Source organism: Hoplias malabaricus, chromosome 2, assembly GCF_029633855.1.
Source record: "Hoplias malabaricus isolate fHopMal1 chromosome 2, fHopMal1.hap1, whole genome shotgun sequence".
Lineage (NCBI taxonomy): Eukaryota > Metazoa > Chordata > Actinopteri > Characiformes > Erythrinidae > Hoplias > Hoplias malabaricus.
In genome coordinates this window covers 79,045,366-79,070,622 of record NC_089801.1, presented here as the reverse complement: position 1 = coordinate 79,070,622, position 25,257 = coordinate 79,045,366, and the positions used below count along the sequence as shown (strand labels likewise).

The 25,257-nt window shown below is 41.4% G+C and overlaps 1 protein-coding gene across 1 annotated transcript in view; it reads left to right on the top strand.

The window, feature by feature from the left end:
- The window catches only part of LOC136678230 (uncharacterized), a 67,300-nt gene extending 44,743 nt beyond the window's left edge, over positions 1-22,557 (top strand). The window contains exons 21-28 of the mRNA XM_066656199.1: positions 6,045-6,218; positions 6,685-6,855; positions 8,801-8,971; positions 9,653-9,823; positions 10,976-11,149; positions 14,283-14,329; positions 15,264-15,756; positions 22,500-22,557. Of these exons, the coding sequence (XP_066512296.1) occupies positions 6,045-6,218; positions 6,685-6,855; positions 8,801-8,971; positions 9,653-9,823; positions 10,976-11,149; positions 14,283-14,329; positions 15,264-15,756; positions 22,500-22,557 (1,459 nt within the window). The remainder of the gene's footprint in view (positions 1-6,044; positions 6,219-6,684; positions 6,856-8,800; positions 8,972-9,652; positions 9,824-10,975; positions 11,150-14,282; positions 14,330-15,263; positions 15,757-22,499) is intronic.
- The last annotated feature ends 2,700 nt before the right edge of the window (positions 22,558-25,257 follow it).

Below are 25,257 nucleotides of genomic sequence, written 5' to 3'. Positions count from 1 at the left end.
GCACCACCATGCCGCTACCTTAAAGTTACAGTTTCAAAATGCTTCTGACGCTCCTCCGACATTTAAGAGGGGGAATAGCGCCTCTCTCTGCTGCGTCGGGCTGGTCCCCTAAAACCTGGCTATACAACTTCAGGATCAAGGACTGGAGAACTCTGGTGAGAGCTGAGTAACACTTTATGGCTCACGAGTGTTTAGTTCTTTACAAGTAGAATCTAGCTCGGTTTTCCTCATACAGACATAGAGAGAGAGAGAGGTGTAAAACTTCTTTTGATTACACTCAGCAGCAGGTAGGGGGAGCTCAGGAGACAAAAAAGCCCATTCTTAGATAGTATTCCTTTAAGTGTGATCATAAATGTCAGTGTGAATCCTAAATCATAAAAGACCTCATAAATGTCAAATGGGTGAGTGAGTGAAGACCTGTGATGCACTGGAGCCCTGTCCAGGGAGTGTTCCTCTTGCAGCCAGTGATTCTGGGGAGGATTCAGACCCACGTGACCCTGAACAGGACGAAGCACTTACAGAAAATGAATGAATGTTCAGATTGAGCTCATTGTTTGTGTCTCTTAATAATGTTTATAACACACAGACCCCAAGTTTATAACAGTAGTGTTTTCCACACGTCATAATTCTTGATTCCTGTGAGGGTGAGTTTCACATTCTCTGTTTTAACTCTACACTGTGTTTACTTCTCCTTACAGATTGTCTCGCTTTAATCAGTCCAAGGATCTCTATGAAGGTCTCTGCTCTGCTCTGAAATCACCAAACTCCTCCCTGAAAGAGCTGGACCTCAGTCACACTGACCTGCAGGATTCAGGAGTGAAGCTGATCTCTGAGACACTAAAGAGTTCACACTGTAAACTGGAGACACTCAGGTGAGAGTTGTGTGATTGTGAGTTGAATGTCCATGTGGATAATGTGTGTGTTCTCCTGCTCCAGTTGGCTGTAGTTACCCTCACAAAGTTTAGTTTGGAGTGAAATTACATGTGGAAATAGAATGTAAATAGCACTAAAATATTCAGAGTAACATCCAGAACAAATGTTCAGATTGAGCTCATAATGTACACACCCCTGAATAATTAATATTGGAGAAATACTGATGTATGAAAATCTCATAATTCCTGATTCACATGAGTCTGAATTTCACATTCTCTATTTTAACTTCACTTTCTCCTGTATTTACTTTACCTTGCAGACTCACAGACTGTAGATTCACCCTGAATTCCTATGAAAGTCTCTGCTCTGTTCTGAACTCACCAAACTCACCCCTGAAAGAGCCGGACCTCAGTCAGACTGACCTGCAGGATTCAGGAGTGAAGCTGGTCTCTGAAGAGTGGAGGAGTTCACACTGTACACTGGAGATAATCAGGTGAGATTTCTGTGTGTTTCTGAACTGAAAAGGTTTGTAGAAACAGTAAGATTTGCTCTAGTTTCACACAGAACATTTAATAAAGGTTGGTCTGTGATTTGGACAGAAGTGATCTAAATGTTTCTGATATTCAACATTCAAAGCTCACATAGTTTTCCATTTAATGGTGCAGAGGATGGCTCTGAGATTGTTTATGTTACAAGGTTTTAAACCAGTCGCCTCAGTGTGTTTATTAGGAACATTTGGTGGTTCATCTTTGAGGTAAAGTCTTAGTTTTAATATTTCAGGTGTTATAAATGGACAGCTGTGGTGTAGTGGTCAGAGAAGAGGGTTTGGGGCTGGAAGGTCTCTGATTCAATTCCCACGACCCTCAGGAATAATTGGGGGTGGGGGGAGTGAAGGAAAAGCACTTTCCTCCTTCAGTCCACGGCTGAGGGGCCCTTGAGCAAGGCACCAACCCCCAACTTCTCCTCAGGCTCCGAGGATGACTGCCCCTAATGTGTGTGAGAGTGAGAGTGAGAGTGAGAGTGAGAGTGAGAGTGAGAGTGAGAGTGTGTGTGTGTGTGTGTGTGTGTGTGTGTGTGTGTGTGTGTAAGTGTAAGTGAATGAGAGAGTGATATTCCTGCCTTGCTCTGAGTGATTCTTAGTAAGACTCCAGTCCCACCGTGACCCTGATCTGGATGAAGCTATAACTGACATTTAACAAATGAATTTATTCCTTCATTCACTGGTTATTTTGGTGACATTTAGAGCAGACTGTTGCTATTTTCCATTGAGACTAGTCCTCAACACTGTCTTCATCTGACTGTAGCTCTCTCTTCCCCCGTTTCTGCCTCCTGAAGTGAGAGGGAGTTTAAAGAGAGTTTAATTTTGGGGGTGAAAGTTCATGTGGAGAAGAGAATACAAACAGTGCTGAAAATATTCAGAACAATATTCAGAAAAAAATGTTTAGACTGAGTCTGTTATTAATGCCCCTCTGAATAATGTAAATAATGGAAAGTATTATTTTACTCATTAATCTCATTAAACTGATTCTGAGTCTGAAATCCACATTCTGTTTGAACTGTGCTGTATTTACTTTGCTTTGCAGACTGAATGTGTATAAACTCACCATGAATTCCTGTGAAGTTCACTTCTCTGCTCTGAAATCACCAAACTCCTCCCTGAAAGAGCTGGACCTCAGTGACACTGAGCTGCAGGAATCAGAAGTGAAGCTGATCTCTGACGGACTGAAGAGTTCAAACAGTAAAGTGGAGATACTCAGGTAAAACACGCTTTTTATCTTTTAATTTCTGACAGAAATGTGTGAAAGTGTTTGAAATATCAGATTGTGGAGGTCTGATGGCGTGGCTCTGCTGCTTCAGCTTCATGATTCACTTTATATTTTACACACAGCACATGTTCACTATGTTCTTATATTATTTATATCAAATGGGGCATTTTACTGAATGTTCTCATCAACACAATTTACTGAGGTCTTCCACATGGATCTGGGAGTTAATTTAGTGCCTGAAAATAGTAAATAAATGAAGTGTTGTGTAAATGCTCTCCCATTGTTTACAGAAACATAATGAAAACTCAGAAACGCAGTGTTTTTCAAATGCTGTACATTTCTGTCAAACAAATTCAGAGCTGTTTTCTGAAACATTACACGAAGATAAACAAGTTTTACAGAAGTAAATGTTAGGAAAGAAAAGTCTTTTCATAAGAATTTCTCCAGACTAAATCAGTTCAGTGGCGGAGTTTCATGGCCCTTCACTGCAGCATGTACAAAAGACTGTTCATTTACCTGTTTTCATCCTTCAAGTCTAGTATGCCTGTAGTTTAGTGTTTTGTATGTAGTTCTAATGTCCGCCACTAGGCGGCTACCCGAATGCACCGATACATAATTCTGCTAACACACGTGGTTCAGAGAGGTATTGGCATGAAACGGTCTTCATTTAATCGGTCTCATTAACAGTGTGCGTCCATTGAACGTGAGGAACCTTATTTGTGCTTTATCTTTGGTTTTATAAGACTGAAATATATATATATTCACTGTTTTGTTTTGTCGAGTGTTTTTAAGTAATTTGGGGAAGACAGCTGCTAGCTACTAGCTTTACCTAATTGAGGTGTGTAAGCCTGTGTGTGACGCAGTACATGTCCGTAGTTTGTTTTTCCTAATTAAATGCATCCATAATATGTTTGTGTGATGTATACCTTGTGTTGAGTAGATTACTTTTAGCTGTGATAAGTAATGTATGTGCATTTATGTTGTACATCTTCAGTTCATTTATAGTCAGGTCTTAGCCTCGTGACAAGCCTTTAATGATGTTTATTTATTATGGACATTTTAAGTTGTATTTGTAATAAGGGGATTACTAATAGACCAGTGTTTCTAATTGTATTTGTTTATTATCTCTGTGTAGAACACCACACCCACTTCTACTTACATGTGGAGACCTGTACCAGATTAATATTAATGGACAAGTCAAATTAAAGACAATTTCAATTTAAATCCTGGACCTGAATATTATCTCCTTTTATCTCAACTCACCTGAATGTATATAATTGTTGTCCTGACCCGCCCCCTGAAGTGATTGTTAATACACATACAAACCAGTTACAGTCATTAATACAAGCAGGTGACTTTAAATTGTCCTTCTAGACAATAAGTTGGAATAAAGGTTTTTTTTTCTTCTTCGTTTCTTATACGTTTAAAAAGTCTCATCATTAAAGGAACTCTATGTAGTATTTTTACCTTAAAATTAATTAATTATCCAGTTCAGGGTCACTGTGGGTCCAGAGGCTACCTGGAATCATTGGGTGCAATGCAGGGATACACCATGGAGGGGGCACCAGTCCTTCACAGGGCAACACACACACTCACTCATTCACTCACACCTGCGGACACTTTTGAGTCACCAATCCACCTACCAACGTGTGTTTTTGGACTGTGGGAGGAAACCGGAGCACCTGGAGGAAACCCACGCGGACACAGGGAGAACACACCACACTCCTCACAGACAGTCACTCGGAGCGGGAATCGAACCCACAACCTCCAGGTCCCTAGAGCTGTGTGACTGAGACACTACCTGCTGCACCACTGTACCGCTACCTTAAAATTACAGTTTCAAAACGATTGTGACGCTCCTCTGACATGTAAGAGGGGGAATAGCGCCTCTCTCACTGCTGTGCCGGGCTGGTCCCCTAAAACCTGGCTATGCAACTTCAGAATCAAGGGGTGGAAAACTGTGGTGGGAGCTGAGTAACGCTTTACGGCTCACGAGTGTTTAGTTCACTACAAGTAGAATCTAGCTCGGTTTTCCCTCATACAGACATATGAGAGAGAGATGTGTGTTTGTTAGGGAGAGACAGAGATGGTCATGACACATGAATATTCTTCAGCTCAAAAGTTGTGTGTGAGAGAGAGATAAGGAGAGGTGTGTCTAAAACATCTTTTGATTACAGTGCTATAAACGTGAATTACACTCAGCAGCAGGTAGGGGGAGCTCAGGAGACAAAAAAGCCCATTCTTACATAGTATTCCTCTATGTTTTTTTGGGGGGTTTTTTGCTTTGTTTTTCTCGTACATTTAAGAGAGTCATCACTGAGTGTGATCATAAATGTCAGTGTGAATCCTAAATCATGAAAGACCTCATAAATGTCAAATGGGTGAGTGAGTGAAGACCTGTGATGCACTGGGGCCCTGTCCAGGGAGTGTTCCTCTTGCAGCCAGTGATTCTGGGGAGGATTCAGACCCACGTGACCCTGAACAGGACGAAGCACTTACAGAAAATGAATGAATGTTCAGATTGAGCTCATTGTTTGTGTCTCTTAATAACGTTTATAACACACAGACCCCAAGTTTATAACAGTAGTGTTTTCCACACGTCATAATTCTTGATTCCTGTGAGGGTGAGTTTCACATTCTCTGTTTTAACTCTACACTGTGTTTACTTCTCCTTACAGATTGTATCACTTTAATCAGTCCTTGAATATCTATGAAAGTCTCTGCTCTGTTCTGAAATCACCAAACTCACCCCTGAAAGAGCTGGACCTCAGTCACACTGATCTGCAGGATTCAGGAGTGAAGCTGATCTCTGAGGCACTAAAGAGTTCACTCTGTAAACTGGAGACACTCAGGTGAGATTTCTGTGTGTTCCTAAATAGAAAAGGTTTGTAGAAACAATAAGATTTGCTCTAGTTTTAAACAGAACATTTAATAAAGGTGGGTCTGTGATTTGGACAGAAGTGATCTAAATGTTTCTGATATTCAACAGTCAAAGCTCACATAGTTTTCCATTTAATGGTGCAGAGGATGGTTCTGAGATTGTTTACGTTACAAGGTTTTAAACCAGTAACCTCAGTGTGTTTATTAGGAACATTTGGTGGTTCATCTTTGAGGTAAAGTCTTAGTTTTAATATTTCAGGTGTTATAAATGGACAGCTGTGGTGTAGTGGTCAGAGAAGAGGGTTTGGAGCTGGAAGGTCTCTGATTCAATCCCCATGACCCGCAGGAATAATTGGGGGTGGGGGGAGTGAAGGAAAAGCACTGTCCTCCTTCAGTCCACGGCTGAGGGGCCCTTGAGCAAGGCACCAACCCCCAACTGCTCCTCAGGCTCCGAGGATGACTGCCCACCACTCTGTGTGTGTTCACTGCCCCTAGTGCACTAGCTGTATTTACTTTGCTTTGCAGACTGAATGGGTATAAACTCACCATGAATTCCTGTGAAGTTCACTTCTCTGCTCTGAAATCACCAAACTCCTCCCTGAAAGAGCTGGACCTCAGTCACACTGAGCTGCAGGAATCAGGAGTGAAGATGATCTCTGACGGACTGAAGAGTTCAAACAGTAAAGTGGAGATACTCAGGTAAGACAAGCTTTTTATCTTTTAATTTCTGACAGAAATGTGTGAAAGTGTTTGAAATATCAGATTGTGGAGGTCTGACGGCGTGGCTCTGCTGCTTCAGCTTCATGATTCACTTTATATTTTACACACAGCACATGTTCACTATGTTCTTATTCTTATTTCATATTTTATGGAGCATTTTACTGAATGTTTCTCATCAAACCACACTCTCCAACACTATTTACTGAGATCTTCCACATGGATCTGGATTTATGGAGCTGTCAGTTCAGGAACTAGACGAAGGGACTGAAGCACATGCAGAGATGGAGATTTATTAAACAAGTAACGGGAACAAGAAATAAACAAAGGGAGCACAAATGACACAGACACAAAATGAAGGACAAACCAGGGACACAGAGAGGAGCTTATGAAGGAAAACACTACTATTCAGCAACTATTCAGTGAGTAATGTCCTCTCTCTTTACAGACTAACTGGGTGTAAACTTGGGGAAAGGTCTTGTGAAGATCTGGGCTCAATTTTACTGGTGAACTCCTCCCTGAAAGAACTGGACCTCAGTAACAATGACCTGCAGGATTCAGGAGTGGAGAAGCTCTCTGCTGCACTGAAGAGTTCACTCTGTAAACTGGAGACACTCAGGTCAGAGTTCTGGGATTTTATTCTTCATTTGCTATTCTTCACAAACATGACTTAATACATTAAAAAAAAGAAAAGTATTATTTATTAAGCTCTAGTATAAAATATTAAGGAAAAGACTGGATTACTAGATTATAATTTACATAATGTAATATATAATGTATGATGTGCAATTAATTGTCATTGTTTAACGAACAATGAAATGTGTCCTCCACATTTAACCCATCTGTGACACACACACGCACACACACTAGTGCACTAGGGGCTGTGAACACACAACCAGAGCGTTTGGGGTTCAGTGCCTTGCTCAAGGACACTTCAGCCGTGGATGTTCCTGCTGGACCTGGGGATTGAACCAGCAACCTTCCGGTACCAAGCCCGGTCTCTAACCATTAGCCAAGGCTACACTCCATTGGGATTAAAACACAACACAAGTACTTTTTAATGTATATCTGTGTCTGTAAAAGGAAACATATGGCATCACATCAATGTCAAAAATAGAGGACGCAGTAACACCAGGTGCAACATTTAAATCTGTACCTTTTTAAAATTGTGTTAGTTAATCGCAAATGTGAAACCCATGAAGAGAGAGCGAGATCATAATCTCACTCTCAAACTGTCTGTTTTTACCCTCTTCATTTTAAATGTTTTGAAATGGGAGGTTTGTGACAGTTTGGGGGTGGGGTCAGGGCCGTTCTTCTCATTGAATGCTATTGGCTGATGTCTCCTGGTTCTGTGACTGCCTCATACACTGTATATGTCCCTCCTACTGGGAGAAGCCTTCTACAGAAAAACAAACATGGAGGATGTGTACCGTGGTTATTTGTGTTTCGTTTTGAAACGGGGAAAATGTAAAATAGGACACTACTCCGTATCAAAATTAATTTGAGAGTATCGTTCCAAGGCCGTCCCTCAGCGTGTCTGTGCAGTGAGAACGGGGGAATACAAAGTAAATGTAGCTAGTGAACAGGAGTCGACTCAAGAACAAATTAATTCTTTGAGCATCTGGAAATTCGACTCAAGCATCGACTCTTGGCAAGATCATCAAACGAAATAGCATCAACATCTGTAAACATAAGCTAACAGCAACAAGCCTCAAACCATTAGTTAGCAGCATTCAAGTATCACACAGGTAAAAAGCTCCTCCCCCTCACTGTTCCACTTGGTGGGCTTTATATCCAAGAGGTCCTGCCTCTTCCAGGTGAACAGCTCGTCCTATAGGAGGATTAGGACAGCAGTCTTGGTCCAGCAGCTCCCCGATTGGTTGAACAGGTAATAAACTAGAGAAAGAGAGGAAGTGAAAGAAAGTAGAGGGAGAAAACAAAACAAACAGTGCCTCTCTGGTATGTAACATACAATATCAAATATTAAGATGAAGTCAGGTGCTGGATTCCTAGATTATAATTTACTACTCACAAAAATCAGATCATCTTCTCCTACATTATCTCTGCTCTCTGAACACTTCAGGACTTCTGTAAAGTGTTTCCACTGCTGGAGTAACAGTCAACAGCAGACTCTCCCCATGGTGATATTATCAGTCATACAGGCTATGAACCAGAGCAGAGGTTTATTATTATAGTGATATACAGACACTGACTCTTTGGTTTTTATCTTTTAATGTGTTCTACACAGAGTCTGATCAGAGTAATGTAAAAGATCAGACTGAACTCTGTTATTCCTAAAGGTATCTTGTTATTTCAGGCATTTCTCTTTAGCTGCTCTAAGAGGTTTCTGTGAAGCTTCAGTTCTGTTCTGTTAAACTGTGTGTTTTAATGTTTAAATGAAGCATTTTCTCCCCCCACTGGAGGAAAAAGGAGTTGCAGTGGGATTTTTTAGTTTTTGTTGTTGTTTGTTTGTTTTTCCTCTAAATGAAATCAACATGCTCTTCTTAATCCGTTCAGAAAGGTTCCTGTAACTATTCAGTGAGTAATGTCCTCTCTCTTTTCAGACTAAATGTGTGTAAACTTGGGGAAAAGTCTTGTGAAGATCTGGGCTCAGTTTTACTGGTGAACTCCTCCCTGAAAGAACTGGACCTCAGTAACAATGACCTGCAGGATTCAGGAGTGGAGAAGCTCTCTGCTGGACTGAAGAGTTCACTCTGTAAACTGGAGACACTCAGGTCAGTTCTGTCAGTTCAGACTTGATTTTTAATGCTTCACCAACATTAGTTTTATAGATCTAAAGCATGTTTATTTAGAGGATACAGTGTGAAATATTAAGATGAAGTCAGTTGCTGGATTCCTAGATTATAATTCACTACTCACAAAAATCAGATCATCTTCTCCTACATTATCTCTGCTCTCTGAACATTTCAGGACTTCTGTAAAGTGTTTCCACTGCTGGAGTAACAGTCAACAGCAGACTCTCCCCATGGTGATATTATCAGTCATACAGGCTATGAACCAGAGCAGAGGTTTATTATTATAGTGATATACAGACACTGACTCTTTGGTTTTTATCTTTTAATGTGTTCTACACAGAGTCTGATCAGTGTAATGTAAAAGATCAGACTGAACTCTGTTATTCCTAAAGGTATCTTGTTATTTCAGGCATTTCTCTTTAGCTGCTCTAAGAGGTTTCTCTGAAGCTTCAGTTCTGTTCTGTTAAACTGTGTGTTTTAATGTTTAAATGAAGCATTTTCTCCCCCCACTGGAGGAAAAAGGAGTTGCAGTGGGATTTTTTAGTTTGTTTTTGTTGTTGTTTGTTTGTTTTTCCTCTAAATGAAATCAACATGCTCTTCTTAATCCATTCAGAAAGGTTCCTGTAACTATTCAGTGTGTAATGTCCTCTCTCTTTACAGACTAAATGTGTGTAAACTTGGGGAAAAGTCTTGTGAAGATCTGGGCTCAGTTTTACTGGTGAACTCCTCCCTGAAAGAACTGGACCTCAGTAACAATGACCTGCAGGATTCAGGAGTGGAGAAGCTCTCTGCTGGACTGAAGAGTTCACTCTGTAAACTGGAGACACTCAGGTCAGTTCTGTCAGTTCAGACTTGATTTTTAATGCTTCACCAACATTAGTTTTATAGATCTAAAGCATGTTTATTTAGAGGATACGGTGTGAAATATTAAGATGAACTCAGTTGCTGGATTCCTAGATTATAATTCACTACTCACAAAAATCAGATCATCTTCTCCTACATTATCTCTGCTCTCTGAACACTTCAGGACTTCTGTAAAGTGTTTCCACTGCTGGAGTAACAGTCAACAGCAGACTCTCCCCATGGTGATATTATCAGTCATACAGGCTATGAACCAGAGCAGAGGTTTATTATTATAGTGATATACAGACACTGACTCTTTGGTTTTTATCTTTTTATGTGTTCTACACAGAGTCTGATCAGTGTAATGTAAAAGATCAGACTGAACTCTGTTATTCCTAAAGTTATCTTGTTATTTGAGGTATTTCTCTTTAGCTGCTCTAAGAGGTTTCTGTGAAGCTTCAGTTCTGTTCTGTTAAACTGTGTTTTAATGTTTAAATGAGGCATTCTCTCACCCCACTGGAGGAAAGATGAGTCGCAGTGGGATTTTTTAGTTTGTTTTTGTTGTTGTTTGTTTGTTTGTTTCTCCACTAAATGAAATCAACATGTCTTTCTTAATCCTTTCAGAAATGTTCCTGTAACTGTTCAGTGAGTAATGTCCTTTCTCTTTACAGACTAACTGTGTGTAAACTTGGGGAAAAGTCTTGTGAAGATCTGGGCTCAGTTTTACTGGTGAACTCCTCCCTGAAAGAACTGGACCTCAGTAACAATGACCTGCAGGATTCAGGAGTGGAGAAGCTCTCTGCTGCACTGAAGAGTTCACTCTGTAAACTGGAGACACTCAGGTCAGAGTTCTGGGATTTTATTCTTCATTTTCTACTCCTCACAAACATGACTTCATACATTAAAAGAAGAAAATTTAAGCTCTAGTATAAAATATTAAGGAAAAGACTGGATTACTAGATTATAATTTACTTAATGTAATATATAATGTATGATGTGCAATTATTTGTCATTGTATAACGTACAGTGAAATGTGTCCTCCACATTTAATTAAATAATAAATACCACATCTCTTACTTCTCTCTTTCTTTCTTTCTTTCTCACTCTCTCTCTCTCTGTGTTCTTCTCTGCTCTCTTTAGATTGTCTGGTTGTTTAGTTACAAAGAAAGGCTGTGCTTTTCTGGCTTCAGCTCTGAGCTCAAACCCCTCACACCTGAAAGAACTGGATCTGAGCTACAATCACCCAGGAGACACAGGAGTGAAGCTGCTCTCTGTTAAACTGGAGGATCCACACTGCAGACTGGACACACTCAGGTACGGACAGCTTTCTGTGTGTTTAGTCTCTTTATGTGGATTGTAGACTGTTTCTAGAACAATCTTCAGAAATGTACAATCAGTGTTTAGGGAAGTACAGGAGTACTCTGGTACAACAGTTCTACCACCTCAATGCTGAAACACTTCAGACTGAAAGATCCTACACTACTGCTGCATCCTGAAACTGAGTCGACTATTCCATCATTATCTCTGTATTCCTATTATTTCGGGGCGTCTAAATGGGTCGGGATCAATGGTCAACAGATTGAAGAGCAGACTTTAATACCCAGAGTGGTGTCATCAGTTATACAGGCTACAAACCAGAGCAGAGCTTTTATTATAGTGATATAAAGTCATTGACCCTTTGGTTATTAATATGTTAATGTCATCTACAGAGAGTCTGGGGAGTGTAATGTAAAAGTTTAGTTGAATCTGTGTTCTTCCTAAAGTTATTCGGTTATTCGGGGCGTTTCAGTTTAGATTCTCTAAGAGTTTTTGTGTTTATCTGTGAAGCTGCAGACCATCAGTTCTGTTCAACTGTGTGTTTTGTTTTTCCTGAATGATCCTGATCAGAGATCACACAAACACTTCGTGAAATAGAATGGTATAAAATGGACTGTTGAACTCACTGCTGTGTTTAACAGTGAAAGTAAGAGCATTTCTCACAGGACTGGGACTAAACAGCTGTGTGGTCTTTAGAAAACCACTGCTCAGTGTTAGAGATTAATCAGAAAACAAGGCTTCAGTTCACTATGGAGCATAAAGACTGGACTCTGGAGCAGTGGAGAAAGGTCATGTGATCTGATGAGTCTAGACTGACCCTATTCCAGAGCGATGGGGGTGTCAGGGTCAGAAAGGAAGTGGATGAAATGATGCCCCTGTCATGCAACATGCCCCATGTACAAGCCTCTGGAGGAATTGATATGGCTCTGGGGGTCTTCAGTGGGTCAGGTCTAGACTCAGCAGTGTTATGATCTGGGGGTCTTCAGTGGGTCAGGTCTAGACTCAGCAGTGGTGTGTGACTGAGGACCTAAATGGACTGAATGACCAGGTCGTCCCAGCAGTGGATTGTTCCAGGACGACACCAAGATTCATCAGGCTCAGATTGTGAAAGAGTGAGGAATCATTTTCACATATGAACTGACCATAGTCCTGACCTGAACCCACTGAGAGTCTTTGAGACGTGCTGGAGAAGACTTTACGGAGTGGTCCGACTCTCCCATCATCAATACAAGATCTCAAGTTCAAGAAGTTTATTGTCATTTCAGCAGTATACAGTGTTTAAAGTACACAGTGAAACGAAATAGCATTCCTCCAGGACCAAGGTGCTACATAAAACAATACACAACATTAAAGTGCAACTAGTGCAAACATAAAACAGTGCACACGCATTAAAGTGCAAAAGATGTGGCTAAGAAAATACAAAACAATGTCCATACAGTACAATACAATACAATGCAATACAAGACAATGCAAAACCATAAGTACGGAGGGGGTGAGGGAGAGAGACACTGCAATTTTAAGTGTATTTGTGCTGTAAACGGTAACTGGATGTAACCATGACGTAAACAGGATATGTGTAAACAGTACACTCATTTTCAGTCCAACAGACCAGTGTTTGCGTGAAGAAGTGTGTGTGTGTGTGTGTGTGTGTGTGTGTGTGTGTGCTTCTTCAGTCCAATCTCAGTCTCTAGGTGTTCAGGAGTCTGATAGCATGTGGGAAGAAGCTGTTACGGAGTCTGGATGTGAGGGCTCGAATGCTTCGATACCTTTTTCCAGATGGCAGTAGGTTGAGGAGTGTGTGTGAAGGGGGTGTGTGTGATCTCCCATAATGCTGAGTGCTTTGCGGGTGCAGCGAGTGGTGTAGATGTCTGTAATGGAGGGAAGAGACACACCGATAATCTTCTCAGCTGTCCTCACGATCCGCTGGAGGGACTTGCGATCTGCCACAGTGCAGTTTCCAAACCAGACAGTGATGCAGCTGGTCATGATGCTCTCGATGACTCCTCTGTAGAAAGTGGTGAGGATTGGAGGGGGGAGATGAGCCTTCTTCAGCCTTCGCAGAAAGTAGAGGCGTTGCTGGGCTTTCTTTTTGATGTTACTGGTGTTAGTCGACCAGGTGAGATCATCCGCTAGGTGAACACCAAGGAATTTGGTATTCCTGACAATCTCCACAGCAGAGTTGTCGATGTTCAGCGGCGAGTGCTCACCCCTTGTTTTTTTGAAGTCTACAACCATCTCTTTGGTTTTGTCCACGTTCAGAGACAGGTTGTTGACTTCACACCAGTCAGTTAGCCGCTGCACCTCCTCTCTGTATGCTGACTCGTCGTTCTTACTGATGAGACACACCACAGTCGTGTCATCAGTGAACTTGATGATATGAATTGAGCTGTGCATCACTGCATGCACAGTCATGGGTCAGCAGTGTGAACAGCAGTGGACTGAGCACGCAGCCCTGGGGGGCTCCAGTGTTCAGTGTGATGGTGCTGGAGGTGTTCCTACCGATCCTGACTGACTGAGGTCTCCCAGTCAGGAAGTCCAGGATCCAGTTGCAGAGAGAAGTGTTAAGGCCCACCAAAAATGAAGGCAGCTCTGGAGAAAATAAATGTTGTGGTGTTGTAGAAGGTTGTAGAAACAGAGGCGTGGTGAATGTGGAGCGTAATCAAAGCTAAAGGTGGTCCAGTGAAATATTAGAGTGTGTGAGTTGTGTTGGTCGGGCAGTGTAGGGGTCTGTGATGAAATGGTCAGTGAGAGCAGGTACAAGGCAGAAGAACCTAATAAATGAGCAGCTGAGTGTAGGATCTAGAAAGGGTTTAATGGAGCAGTTGTAGAAGAGCGACTCTGCTGCATTATTCTGTGTTGAAGGCTGAGAGGAACAGAGGGAAATGGAGGAAATGAAACACAGAGAAAGAGAAATAGAATATTTCTCTGTGATAAAAAGACAGAGAGGATGGAACACCACAGATGATCATCTTTCTTCTGTTTCCAAAAATGACATCAATGAATGACGCTGTAATGAAGCTGAATGTGGGGCTCAGAGAGAACAGTGAGAACACACACCACTCAAACCCAACCATCAACTCACAACTGTGTGTGTGTGTGTGTGTGTGTGTGTGTGTGTGTGTGTGTGTAGGTTGGAGCATGGAGGAGAGATCAGGATAAAACCAGGACCAAGAAAATGTAGGTTCTCTCTCTCTCTCTCTGATGATGATGTATTTGGAGACATTGTGAGATGATTATTTTCTTTATTTATTGTAATATTTTCTGCTGATTGTAAACAAAGTGGAACAACAAAATGTGATTAAAATAAACCTCTTTCTCTTTGACACTCACTTAATTTTTCTTTATCAGTCTCTTTTCTTTTTGAATCTCTCTTTCCTCTGGATACTCACTATCAGTTTTTTTGTCTTCTCCCGCTCCCCTCTCACTCTCTCTTCCCCCCTTTCTCTTTCTCTCTCTCCTTCATACTTTTCTTTTTCTCCCCTGCTCTTTCTCTTTACATTTGTTGTGTCTCATTTTGTGTTGTTTGTGTGTTGTGTAGGTACCACTTCAGAATAAGACTTCACTTATAAAGGTTTATAAATGGTTTAAAGTCTGTTTATTAATAGTTATGTTGTTAACACATTAATAATCAGTTATAACACAGATATAAAGGGCACCAGTGACCTGTTGTTTGCCAAATACTGACCTCACTGTGTCTCCTCCATCAGTCGACATTAACCCCGTCAGCTCCAGCACATATTTGTTAATGAGTTTAACCCTTTAATGAATTACCCACCACCAGAGTGTCTTTTTCTACTTTAATGATAATGTGGTGAACCTTAACATGTGAAATGACTAAACTCACATTCTCAGGTCTGAGCTCATTCTTTACCTCCACATTTTCACTAAGTTCTCTCACACTTTCAGTATTAGACACAAAAGAGTTCACTGTCACACTTCCTTTCTCTGTGTTACAAAGGATTATTAATCACTTTTAAAGTGTTCACAGTGTATTTAATAACTATGTAATAACAGGCTTTTAAACCATTTATAAACCTTTATTAGTGTATTCTTATTTTAATGTGGTACCATTGTGTGTCTGATTGTGTGGTGTGTATCTTGTTGTGTGCAGATGCCTGTGAGCTCACACTGGACCCAAACACAGTGAACACAGAGCTCTCTCTGTCTGAGGGGAACAGGAAGGTGAAGTGGGTGATGGAGAGACAGTCGTATCCTGATCATCCAGAGAGATTCAGAGACCAGAGGCAGGTTCTGTGCAGAGAGAGTCTGACTGGACGCTGTTACTGGGAAACTGAGTGGAGTGGGGAGTGGGGGGTTTATATTTCAGTGGCGTATAAATCAATCAGGAGAAAAGGAGACCGTGACTGTGAGTTTGGAGAGAATGAAAAGTCCTGGAGTCTGATCTGCTCTAATTTCAGTTACTCTGTCCTTCACAATGAGAACAGAACTGATCTCCCTCCTCCTCCCTCCAGCTCTAACAGAGTAGGAGTGTATGTGGACTGTCCGGCCGGCACTCTGTCCTTCTACAGCGTCTCCACTGACACACACACACTCACACACTTACACACACTCACCACCACATTCACTGAACCCCTCTGTGCTGGGTTTAGATTTGATTTTTATTACTCCTCAGTGCGTTTGTGTCAGATAAAATAGTGCTGTGTGTGATCTATTGTTTTGATTGGTCTTTTCTGTCAAACGAGCTGCTGCTTTAAAATGTGAGGAGAATCACAAAAGACGATGAAACAGAAATGAAGCTCAGTTTGTAAAAGAAAGCGAGCAGAGAGACTCTTCAGGGACAAAACAGTGATAAAACCTGGATCTGAGTGAACACTACACCCCTGCACTTCTCTCTCTTTTATATCCCTGATGTAAACAGGATTTTCAGCTGTTTATTTGATTTCTCTCGTTATAAAGCGCTGTGTTTATTTACACTGTGCGCTGGTCTCCATCGTCTCTCACATCAAATCTATGGGGAGTCCGTTACAAAACAGTGGATTCTCTGTCTCTGACGTGTCCAGCTCGGTCCTACTTCTGTATCCCAGGCTCCTCAACACCATCTGAGCGCCTCTTCTCTACAGCAGGAAATATAGCTTCAAACAGAGAGAACCAGCCTTAGCCCAGAACATGGGAGAGGTTTCTATTGTTACTCTGTAATGAAGGAGTGAGGGTGTGAGTGAGTGAAGGTGTTTCCTGTAGGAGGAAAGAGGACAGAGGGGATCAGGGTGTAACGGGTGGGTTGTGTTCATCTGTGTCTTCAGTGTAAACACAGACCCTCGTCATAGTGCACTTCCACCTCCAGAACTCTTCAGATATTTGTAAATATTAAATATTTAGTTTTCAAACGACGCCAAACACAATGTAAGTGTGGGCTAACACTGAACTGTCTTTGTTCTTGTTAATCTGGTTAATGGTGTAAACTGAGCACAGACAGTGTGTTGATGCTGAGTGGACGGGGGTTAAGAGATGTGTCTTAAAGCTGAAAGGAAACACAAACATAGGAACAGAAGGAAAAGATGGGGCTTCTCTAAGAAACTCTTCTCCTTTCTGTGAGATTGGATTCTGGGGGTTTGTTGTGGGGGGAAATGAAAGAGTGATGTTTGTTGGTGGAAAAGAAGAATTCTGAAATATACTTTTATTAAAGTTTAATATTATGAATATTTAATAAATCTCTTAAAACAGAAGTCTGTCTTTCTACTGCATCTCCACACACACACACACACACACACACACACACTGAAGCCCTCTATTCAGGGTGTAGTCTGTGTGATGGTGTCTCCTCAGGGGGTTGGGATGGTTGTGAATATTCAGTGGGGTTGTGTCAGATGGAGCTTCAGTAAATCTTCAACTATCTTCAGGAATCTGTGTAAAATCTGTTTCAAGGCGGTTCCAGTAATGAACTTTATAGTGGAGCTTGTTGAGAACGTGCCAAAGATCTCTGAACTCCTTCAGATGTTAAAAAGCTCCAGAGCTGGGATTTTCAGGGCTGTGAGTTCTGTTCTAAAGCTGAAGACCAGGGCTTCACTTCACTGCTCCTGTAAAGGCACTCTTTAGAGATACGAGGTTCTGACACAACAGCCGTGACACGCCTCCTTTCTATCAGCAGCTTCAGTGCAGTTCATCACAAGTTTGGGTACACCTGAGTACATGGTTGAGTCTCTGAGGTGAAGGAGATGAACACAAGATAAATAAATGAATTTAGAGAAACAATAAACTTGTAGGTGACTGGGGGGCGTCCAAACTTTTCCACTGAACTGAATCTGTGACGTCATCCTTTAATTCTGGCTTTTCTTCCAGACCACGGTCATTTAAGCAGTGTGTGTGTGTGTGTGTTGGGGGAGGGGAAGGGTGTGTGTCACTGAATGGAGGGTGGACGGTGCTCGGAGGGTTACTTTTAAAATGGATTCCGTTAAAAGGCCCCCGTCAAAGTCTGGTTCCTTCCAAGGCTTCTTCCAGACAGGGAGTTCTTCTTTGCCACTGTTGCCAATGTCTTGTTTTTCGGGGGTTGGGCTGTGGACGCTGCAATGGACCTTTCACAGAATATTCTCCATAATTCTGAAATTCTAATAATAATAAACTGATAAAAGTGAAAACATCTCTTTGTCTCCTTTGTCACAGTTCAGCATTTTTTCTCACATTTAATGAACACAGACAAACATTAATGTCCCCACTGCGCATGGAAACAAACACAGAGAGAAAACATTAATATGGTGAAGACGACGTATACAGCTCCTACACTGACCCATCTCTTACCAATGTAAAATACTGTGGCAGTTTATTTAACACAAAAAGAATAAAGGTGTTCAGTTGAACTCAAGTGAATTGTTTACACACAGGAACATTTAAAAACATAAAACACATCAATAGACGATAGACGTACAGTGATAATGTAGATGTATTTTCATGAGCTCATCACACATGACCCTCCAACTGGGAGAAGCCTTCTGCAGAAAAATAAACATGGAGGATGTGTACCGTTGTTATTTGTGTTTCGTTTTGAAATGGGGAAAATGTAAAATATGAGACTACTCCGTATCCAAAATTATTTTGAGACTATGGTTCCAAGGCCGTCCCTCAGTGTCTCTGTGCAGTGAGAGCGGGTGAAATACAAAGTAAATGTAGCTAGTGAACAGGAGTCGACTCACGAACGAATCTATTCTTTGAGCATCTGGAAATAGGGATCGACTCTTGGCAAATGATTCAGAGAATCAACCTCACAGTCGACTCAGTCTCAGTTTTCTAAAATCTTCCTGCAGTGAACATCATTTCCACATGTTTATCACATATTACTATGATCTGAACCCACTGTAGACAGTGGAATATGACCTTATCTCGACTCTGTTTATCCATGGTGCTGTTCCTGGGAAAACAGCAGCTCTGCTTCTCCCAGTAGGAGGGACATATACAGTGTATGAGGCAGTCACAGAACCAGGAGACATCAGCCAATAGCATTCACTGAGAGAAACTGCCCTGACCCCGCCCCCAACCTGTCACAAACCTCCCATTTCAAAACATTTAAAAGAATAAAATTAGGATCATAACTTAAACAGGGAGGTCATAGTATAGAAACCTTTACTGGATTAATGTCTGTATATTTACTTCTAGTAATAACCCCTCTGTGGGACCCTGCTGTGATAATGTTGTGTTGTGATTTGATTTCATTTCTATTGAGTGAGGATTTGAACAGACTCTAAAATGTCTTAGATTTATGAAAACAAACATCCAGGTCTTTTTATTAATTATGTTAAGGTTTTTAAACTGCTTTTTATAACTTTTTACCTTTAGATTTTAACCTGTTTGATATTGAAGTGTTTTTGTAAATTAAACAGAATTTGGTGTTTGTTGATTTGATTCTAAACAGCAGCTTGATTTGCTCTGAGTAAATACCACATCTCTCACTTTACCTCTCTCTCTCTCTCTCTCTCTCTGTGTGTGTCTCTCTCTGTAGATTGTCTTTTTGTTTAGTTACTGAGGAAGGCTGTGCTTTTCTGGCTTCAGCTTTGAGTTCAAACCCCTCACACCTGAAAGAACTGGATCTGAGCTACAATCACCCAGGAGACACAGGAGTGAAGCTGCTCTCTGTTAAACTGGAGGATCCACACTGCAGACTGGACACACTCAGGTACGGACAGCTTTCTGTATTTGTGTGTGTTCAGTTACTGATGTCATCTGCTGTTACTGTATTTCTATAAAGCTCTACAGCTCATTGTTCCTTCTTCATTTAGCCTCTGCTCTGCTCTAGTAGTATTTAATGGTTAGAGTATCACCCTTCACCGCTCTGTCTCCACTGTTCAGTGTGTAACTGTTGTCAGGCTGAAGGCTTGTGAGACACTGAAGTAAAACTAAGCCCCATATAACAGTCTCTTTATGTGGATTGTAGACTGTTTCTAGAACAGTCTTCAGAAATGTACATTCAGTGTTTAGGGAAGTACAGGAATACTCTGGTACAACAGTTTTCCGACCTCAATGCTGAAACACTTCAGACTGAAAGACCCTACACTACTGCTGCATCCTGAAACTGAGTCGACTAGTCCATCATTATCTCTGTATTCCTGTCATTTCGGGGCGTCTAAATGGGTCGGGATCAGTGGTCAACAGATTGAAGAGCAGACTTTAATACCCAGAGTGGTGTTATCAGTCATACAGGCTACAAACCAGAGCAGAGCTTTATTTATTATAGTGATATACAGCCATTGACTCTTTGGTTATTAATATTTTAATGTCGTCTACAGAGAGTCTGGGGAGTGTAATGTAAAAGTTTAGTTGAATCTGTGTTCTTTCTAAAGTTATTCTGTTATTCGGGGCGTTTCAGTTTAGATTCTCTAAGAGTTTTTGTGTTTTTCTGTGAAGCTGCAGACCATCAGTTCTGTTCAACTGTGTGTTTTGTTTTTCCTGAATGATCCTGATCAGAGATCACACAAACACTTGGTGAAGTAGAATGGTATAAAATGGACAGTAGAACTCACTGCTGTGTTTAATAGTGAAAGTAAGAGCATTTCTCACAGGACTGGGACTAAACAGCTGTGTGGTCTTTAGAAAACCACTGCTCACTGTTAGAGATTAATCAGAAAACAAGGCTTCAGTTCACTATGGAGCATAAAGACTGAACTCTGGAGCAGTGGAGAAAGGTCATGTGATCTGATGAGTCCAGACTGGCCCTATTCCAGAGCGATGGGGGTGTCAGGGTCAGAAGGGAAGTGGATGAAGTGATGCCCCTGTCATGCACCGTGCCCCTTGTACAAGCCTCTGGAGGCAGTGTTATGATCTGGGGGTCTTCAGTGGGTCAGGTCTAGACTCAGCAGTGGTGTGTGGCAGTAAAATGAAGTCCACTGAGGACCTGAATGGACTGAATGACCAGATCGTCCCAGCAGTGGATTGTTCCAGGACGACACCAAGATTCATCAGGCTCAGATTGTGAAAGAGTGAGGAATCATTTTCACACATGAACTGACCGCCCCAGAGTCCTGACCTGAACCCACTGAGAGTCTTTGGGACGTGCTGGAGAAGACTTTACGGAGTGGTCCGACTCTCCCGTCGCCAATACAAGATCTCCACCAAAAATGAAGGCAGCTCTGGAGGAAATAAATGTTGTGGTGTTGTAGAAGGTTGTAGAAACAGAGCCGTGGTGAATGTGGAGCGTAATCAAAGCTAAAGGTGGTCCAGTGAAATATTAGAGTGTGAGAGTTGTGTTGGTCGGGCAGTGTAGGGGTCTGTGATGAAATGGATAATAAATGAACAGCTGAGTGTAGGATCTAGAAAGGGTTTAATGGAGCAGTTGTAGAAGAGCGACTCTGCTGCATTATTCTGTGTTGAAGGCTGAGAGGAACAGAGGGAAATGGAGGAAATGAAACACAGAGAAATAGAAACAGAATATTTCTCTGTGATAAAAAGACAGAGGATGAAACACCACAGATGATGATCTTTCTTCTGTTTCCAAAAATGACATCAATGAATGACGCTGTAATGAAGCTGAATGTGGGGCTCAGAGAGAACAGTGAGAACACACACCACTCAAACACATCCATCAACTCACAACTGTGTGTGTGTGTGTGTGTGTGTGTTGTAGGTTGGAGCATGGAGGAGAGATCAGGATAAAACCAGGACTAAGAAAATGTAGGTCCTCTCTCTCTCTCTCTCTCTCCTGCTCTTTCTCTTTACATTCGTTGTGTCTCAATTTGTGTTGTTTGTGTGTTGTGTAGGTACCACTTCAGAATAGACTTCACTTATAAAGGTTTATAAATGGTTTAAAGTCTGTTTATTAATAGTTATGTTGTTAACACATTAATAATCAGTTATAACACAGATATAAAGGGCACCAGTGACCTGTTGTTTGCCAAATAGTGAACCCACATCCATCTACAGTTAAACCTCAGATCTTGCCGAATACTGACCTCACTGTGTCTCCTCCATCAGTCGACATTAACCCCATCAGCTCCAGCACATATTTGTTAATGAGTTTAACCCTTTAATGAATTACCCACCACCAGAGTGTCTTTTTCTACTTTAATGATAATGTGGTGAACCTTAACATGTGAAATGACTAAACTCACATTCTCAGGTCTGAGCTTATTCTTTACCTCCACATTTTCACTAAGTTCTCTCACACTTTCAGTATTAGACACAAAAGAGTTCCCTGTCACACTTCCTTTCTTTGTGTTACAAAGGATTATTAATCACTTTTAAAGTGTTCACAGTGTAATTAATAACCATGTAATAACAGGCGTTTAACCCATTTATGAACCTTTATTAATTATTCTTATTTTAATGTGGTACCATTTTATGTCTGATTGTGTGTGTCATGCTTTTGAGTGTGTGTGTGTGTGTCGTGTACCTTGTTGTGTGCAGATGGCTGTGAGCTCACACTGGACCCAAACACAGTGAACACACGCCTCTCTCTGTCTGAGGGGAACAGGAAGGTGAAGAGTGTGAAGTGGGAGGAACAGTCGTATCCTGATCATCCAGAGAGATTCAGTGACTGGGAGCAGGTTCTGTGCAGAGAGAGTCTGACTGGACGCTGTTACTGGGAAACTGAGTGGAGTGGAGGAGGGGTTGATATTTCAGTGGCGTATAAATCAATCGAGAGAAAAGGAGTCAGTGCTGACTGTGAGTTTGGAGGGAATGGTAAGTCCTGGAGTCTGAACTGCTGTTCTTACGGTTGCTATATCCATCACAATAATAACAGAACTGATCTCCCTCCTCTTCCCTCCAGCTCTAACAGAGTAGGAGTGTATGTGGACTGTCCGGCCGGCACTCTGTCCTTCTACAGCATCTCCACTGACACACACACACTCACACACTTACACACACTCACCACCACATTCACTGAACCCCTCTGTGCTGGGTTTAGGTTTGATCGTTATGATAATCATTCAGGCTCCTCAGTGAGTTTGTGTCAGATAAAATAGTGCTGTGTGTGATCTATTGTTTTGATTGGTCTTTTCTGTCAAACGAGCTGCTGCTTTAAAATGTGAGGAGAATCACAAAAGACGATGAAACAGAAATGAAGCTCAGTTTGTAAAAGAAAGTGAGCAGAGAGACTCTTCAGGGACAAAACAGTGATAAAACCTGGATCTGAGTGAACACTACACCCCTGCACTTCTCTCTCTTTTATATCCCTGATTTAAACAGGATTTTTCAGCTGTTTATTTGATTTCTCTCGTTATAAAGCGCTGTGTTTATTTACACTGTGCGCTGGTCTCCATCGTCTCTCACATCAAATCTATGGGGAGTCAGTTACAAAACAGTGGATTCTCTGTCTCTGACGTGTCCAGCTCGGTCCTACTTCTGTATCCCAGGCTCCTCAACACCATCTGAGCGCCTCTTCTCTACAGCAGGAAATATAGCTTCAAACAGAGAGAACCAGCCTTAGCCCAGAACATGGGAGAGGTTTCTATTGTTACTCTGTAATGAAGGAGTGAGGGTGTGAGTGAGTGAAGGTGTTTCCTGTAGGAGGAAAGAGGACAGAGGGGATCAGGGTGTAACGGGTGGGTTGTGTTCATCTGTGTCGTCAGTGTAAACACAGACCCTCGTCATAGTGCACTTCCACCTCCAGAACTCTTCAGATATTTGTAAATATTAAATATTTAGTTTTCAAACGACGCCAAACACAATGTAAGTGTGGGCTAACACTGAACCGTCTTTGTTCTTGTTAATCTGGTTAATGGTGTAAACTGAGCACAGACAGTGTGTTGATGCTGAGTGGACGGGGGTTAAGAGATGTGTCTTAAAGCTGAAAGGAAACACAAACATAGGAACAGAAGGAAAAGATGGGGCTTCTCTAAGAAACTCTTCTCCTTTCTGTGAGATTGGATTCTGGGGGTTTGTTGTGGGGGGAAATGAAAGAGTGATGTTTGTTGGTGGAAAAGAAGAATTCTGAAATATACTTTTATTAAAGTTTAATATTATGAATATTTAATAAATCTCTTAAAACAGAAGTCTGTCTTTCTACTGCATCTCCACACACACACACACACACACACACACTGAAGCCCTCTATTCAGGGTGTAGTCTGTGTGATGGTGTCTCCTCAGGGGGTTGGGATGGTTGTGAATATTCAGTGGGGTTGTGTCAGATGGAGCTTCAGTAAATCTTCAGCTATCTTCAGGAATCTGTGTAAAATCTGTTTCAAGGCGGTTCCAGTAATGAACTTTATAGTGGAGCTTGTTGAGAACGTGCCAAAGATCTCTGAACTCCTTCAGATGTTAAAAAGCTCCAGAGCTGGGATTTTCAGGGCTGTGAGTTCTGTTCTGAAGCTGAAGACCAGGGCTTCACTTCACTGCTCCTGTAAAGGCACTCTTTAGAGATACGAGGTTCTGACACAACAGCCGTGACACGCCTCCTTTCTATCAGCAGCTTCAGTGCAGTTCATCACAAGTTTGGGTACACCTGAGTACATGGTGGAGTCTCTGAGGTGAAGGAGATGAACACAAGATAAATAAATGAATTTAGAGAAACAATAAACTTGTAGGTGACTGGGGGGCGTCCAAACTTTTCCACTGAACTGAATCTGTGACGTCATCCTTTAATTCTGGCTTTTCTTCCAGACCACAGTCATTTAAGCAGTGTGTGTGTGTGTGTGTGTGTGTTGGGGGAGGGGAAGGGTGTGTGTCACTGAATGGAGGATGGACGGTGCTCGGAGGGTTACTTTTAAAATGGATTCCGTTAAAAGGCCCCCGTCAAAGTCTGGTTCCTTCCAAGGCTTCTTCCAGACAGGGAGTTCTTCTTTGCCACTGTTGCCAATGTCTTGTTTTTCGGGGGTTGGGCTGTGGACGCTGCGATGGACCTTTCACAGAATATTCTCCATAATTCTGAAATTCTAATAATAATAAACTGATAAAAGTGAAAACATCTCTTTGTCTCCTTTGTCACAGTTCAGCATTTTTTCTCACATTTAATGAACACAGACAAACATTAATGTCCCCACTGCGCATGGAAACAAACACAGAGAGAAAACATTAATGTGGTGAAGACGACGTATACAGCTCCTACACTGACCCATCTCTTACCAATGTAAAATACTGTGGCAGTTTATTTAACACAAAAAGAATAAAGGTGTTCAGTTGAACTCAAGTGAATTGTTTACACACAGGAACATTTAAAAACATAAAACACATCAATAGACGATAGACGTACAGTGATAATGTAGATGTATTTTCATGAGCTCATCACACATTAACCCTCCTTCACTGTCAATCATTTTGAAACGTCACTGTGTCGTAGTGAACAGAAAGCTTCATTAGAGATGTGTACACTTTTGTACGTCACTGAACAGATTATACCATTTGAAACTGAAGAAACACGAGGCACATGTATTTAATAAAAGTGCATTTCATTCTGTTCAGTTTTTCAACACAAAGATCTTGGTAAAAAAGTGCTTCAGGGGTTAATTATCAGTCCTTTCCCATCTTTTGATTCTGATTCAGTGATTGAAGTGTCACTGTCGTCATGATTAATGATGATGAGAAAATAAGATGAACAATAAAAACAACCATTAATTGCTGTAAAAGCTACACACAACATTGAAAATAACTAATAAAAGATCAATAATGATATAAATAACCATTTAATCGTAGAATACACTCTAAATTGTGTTGTGTTTCACACAA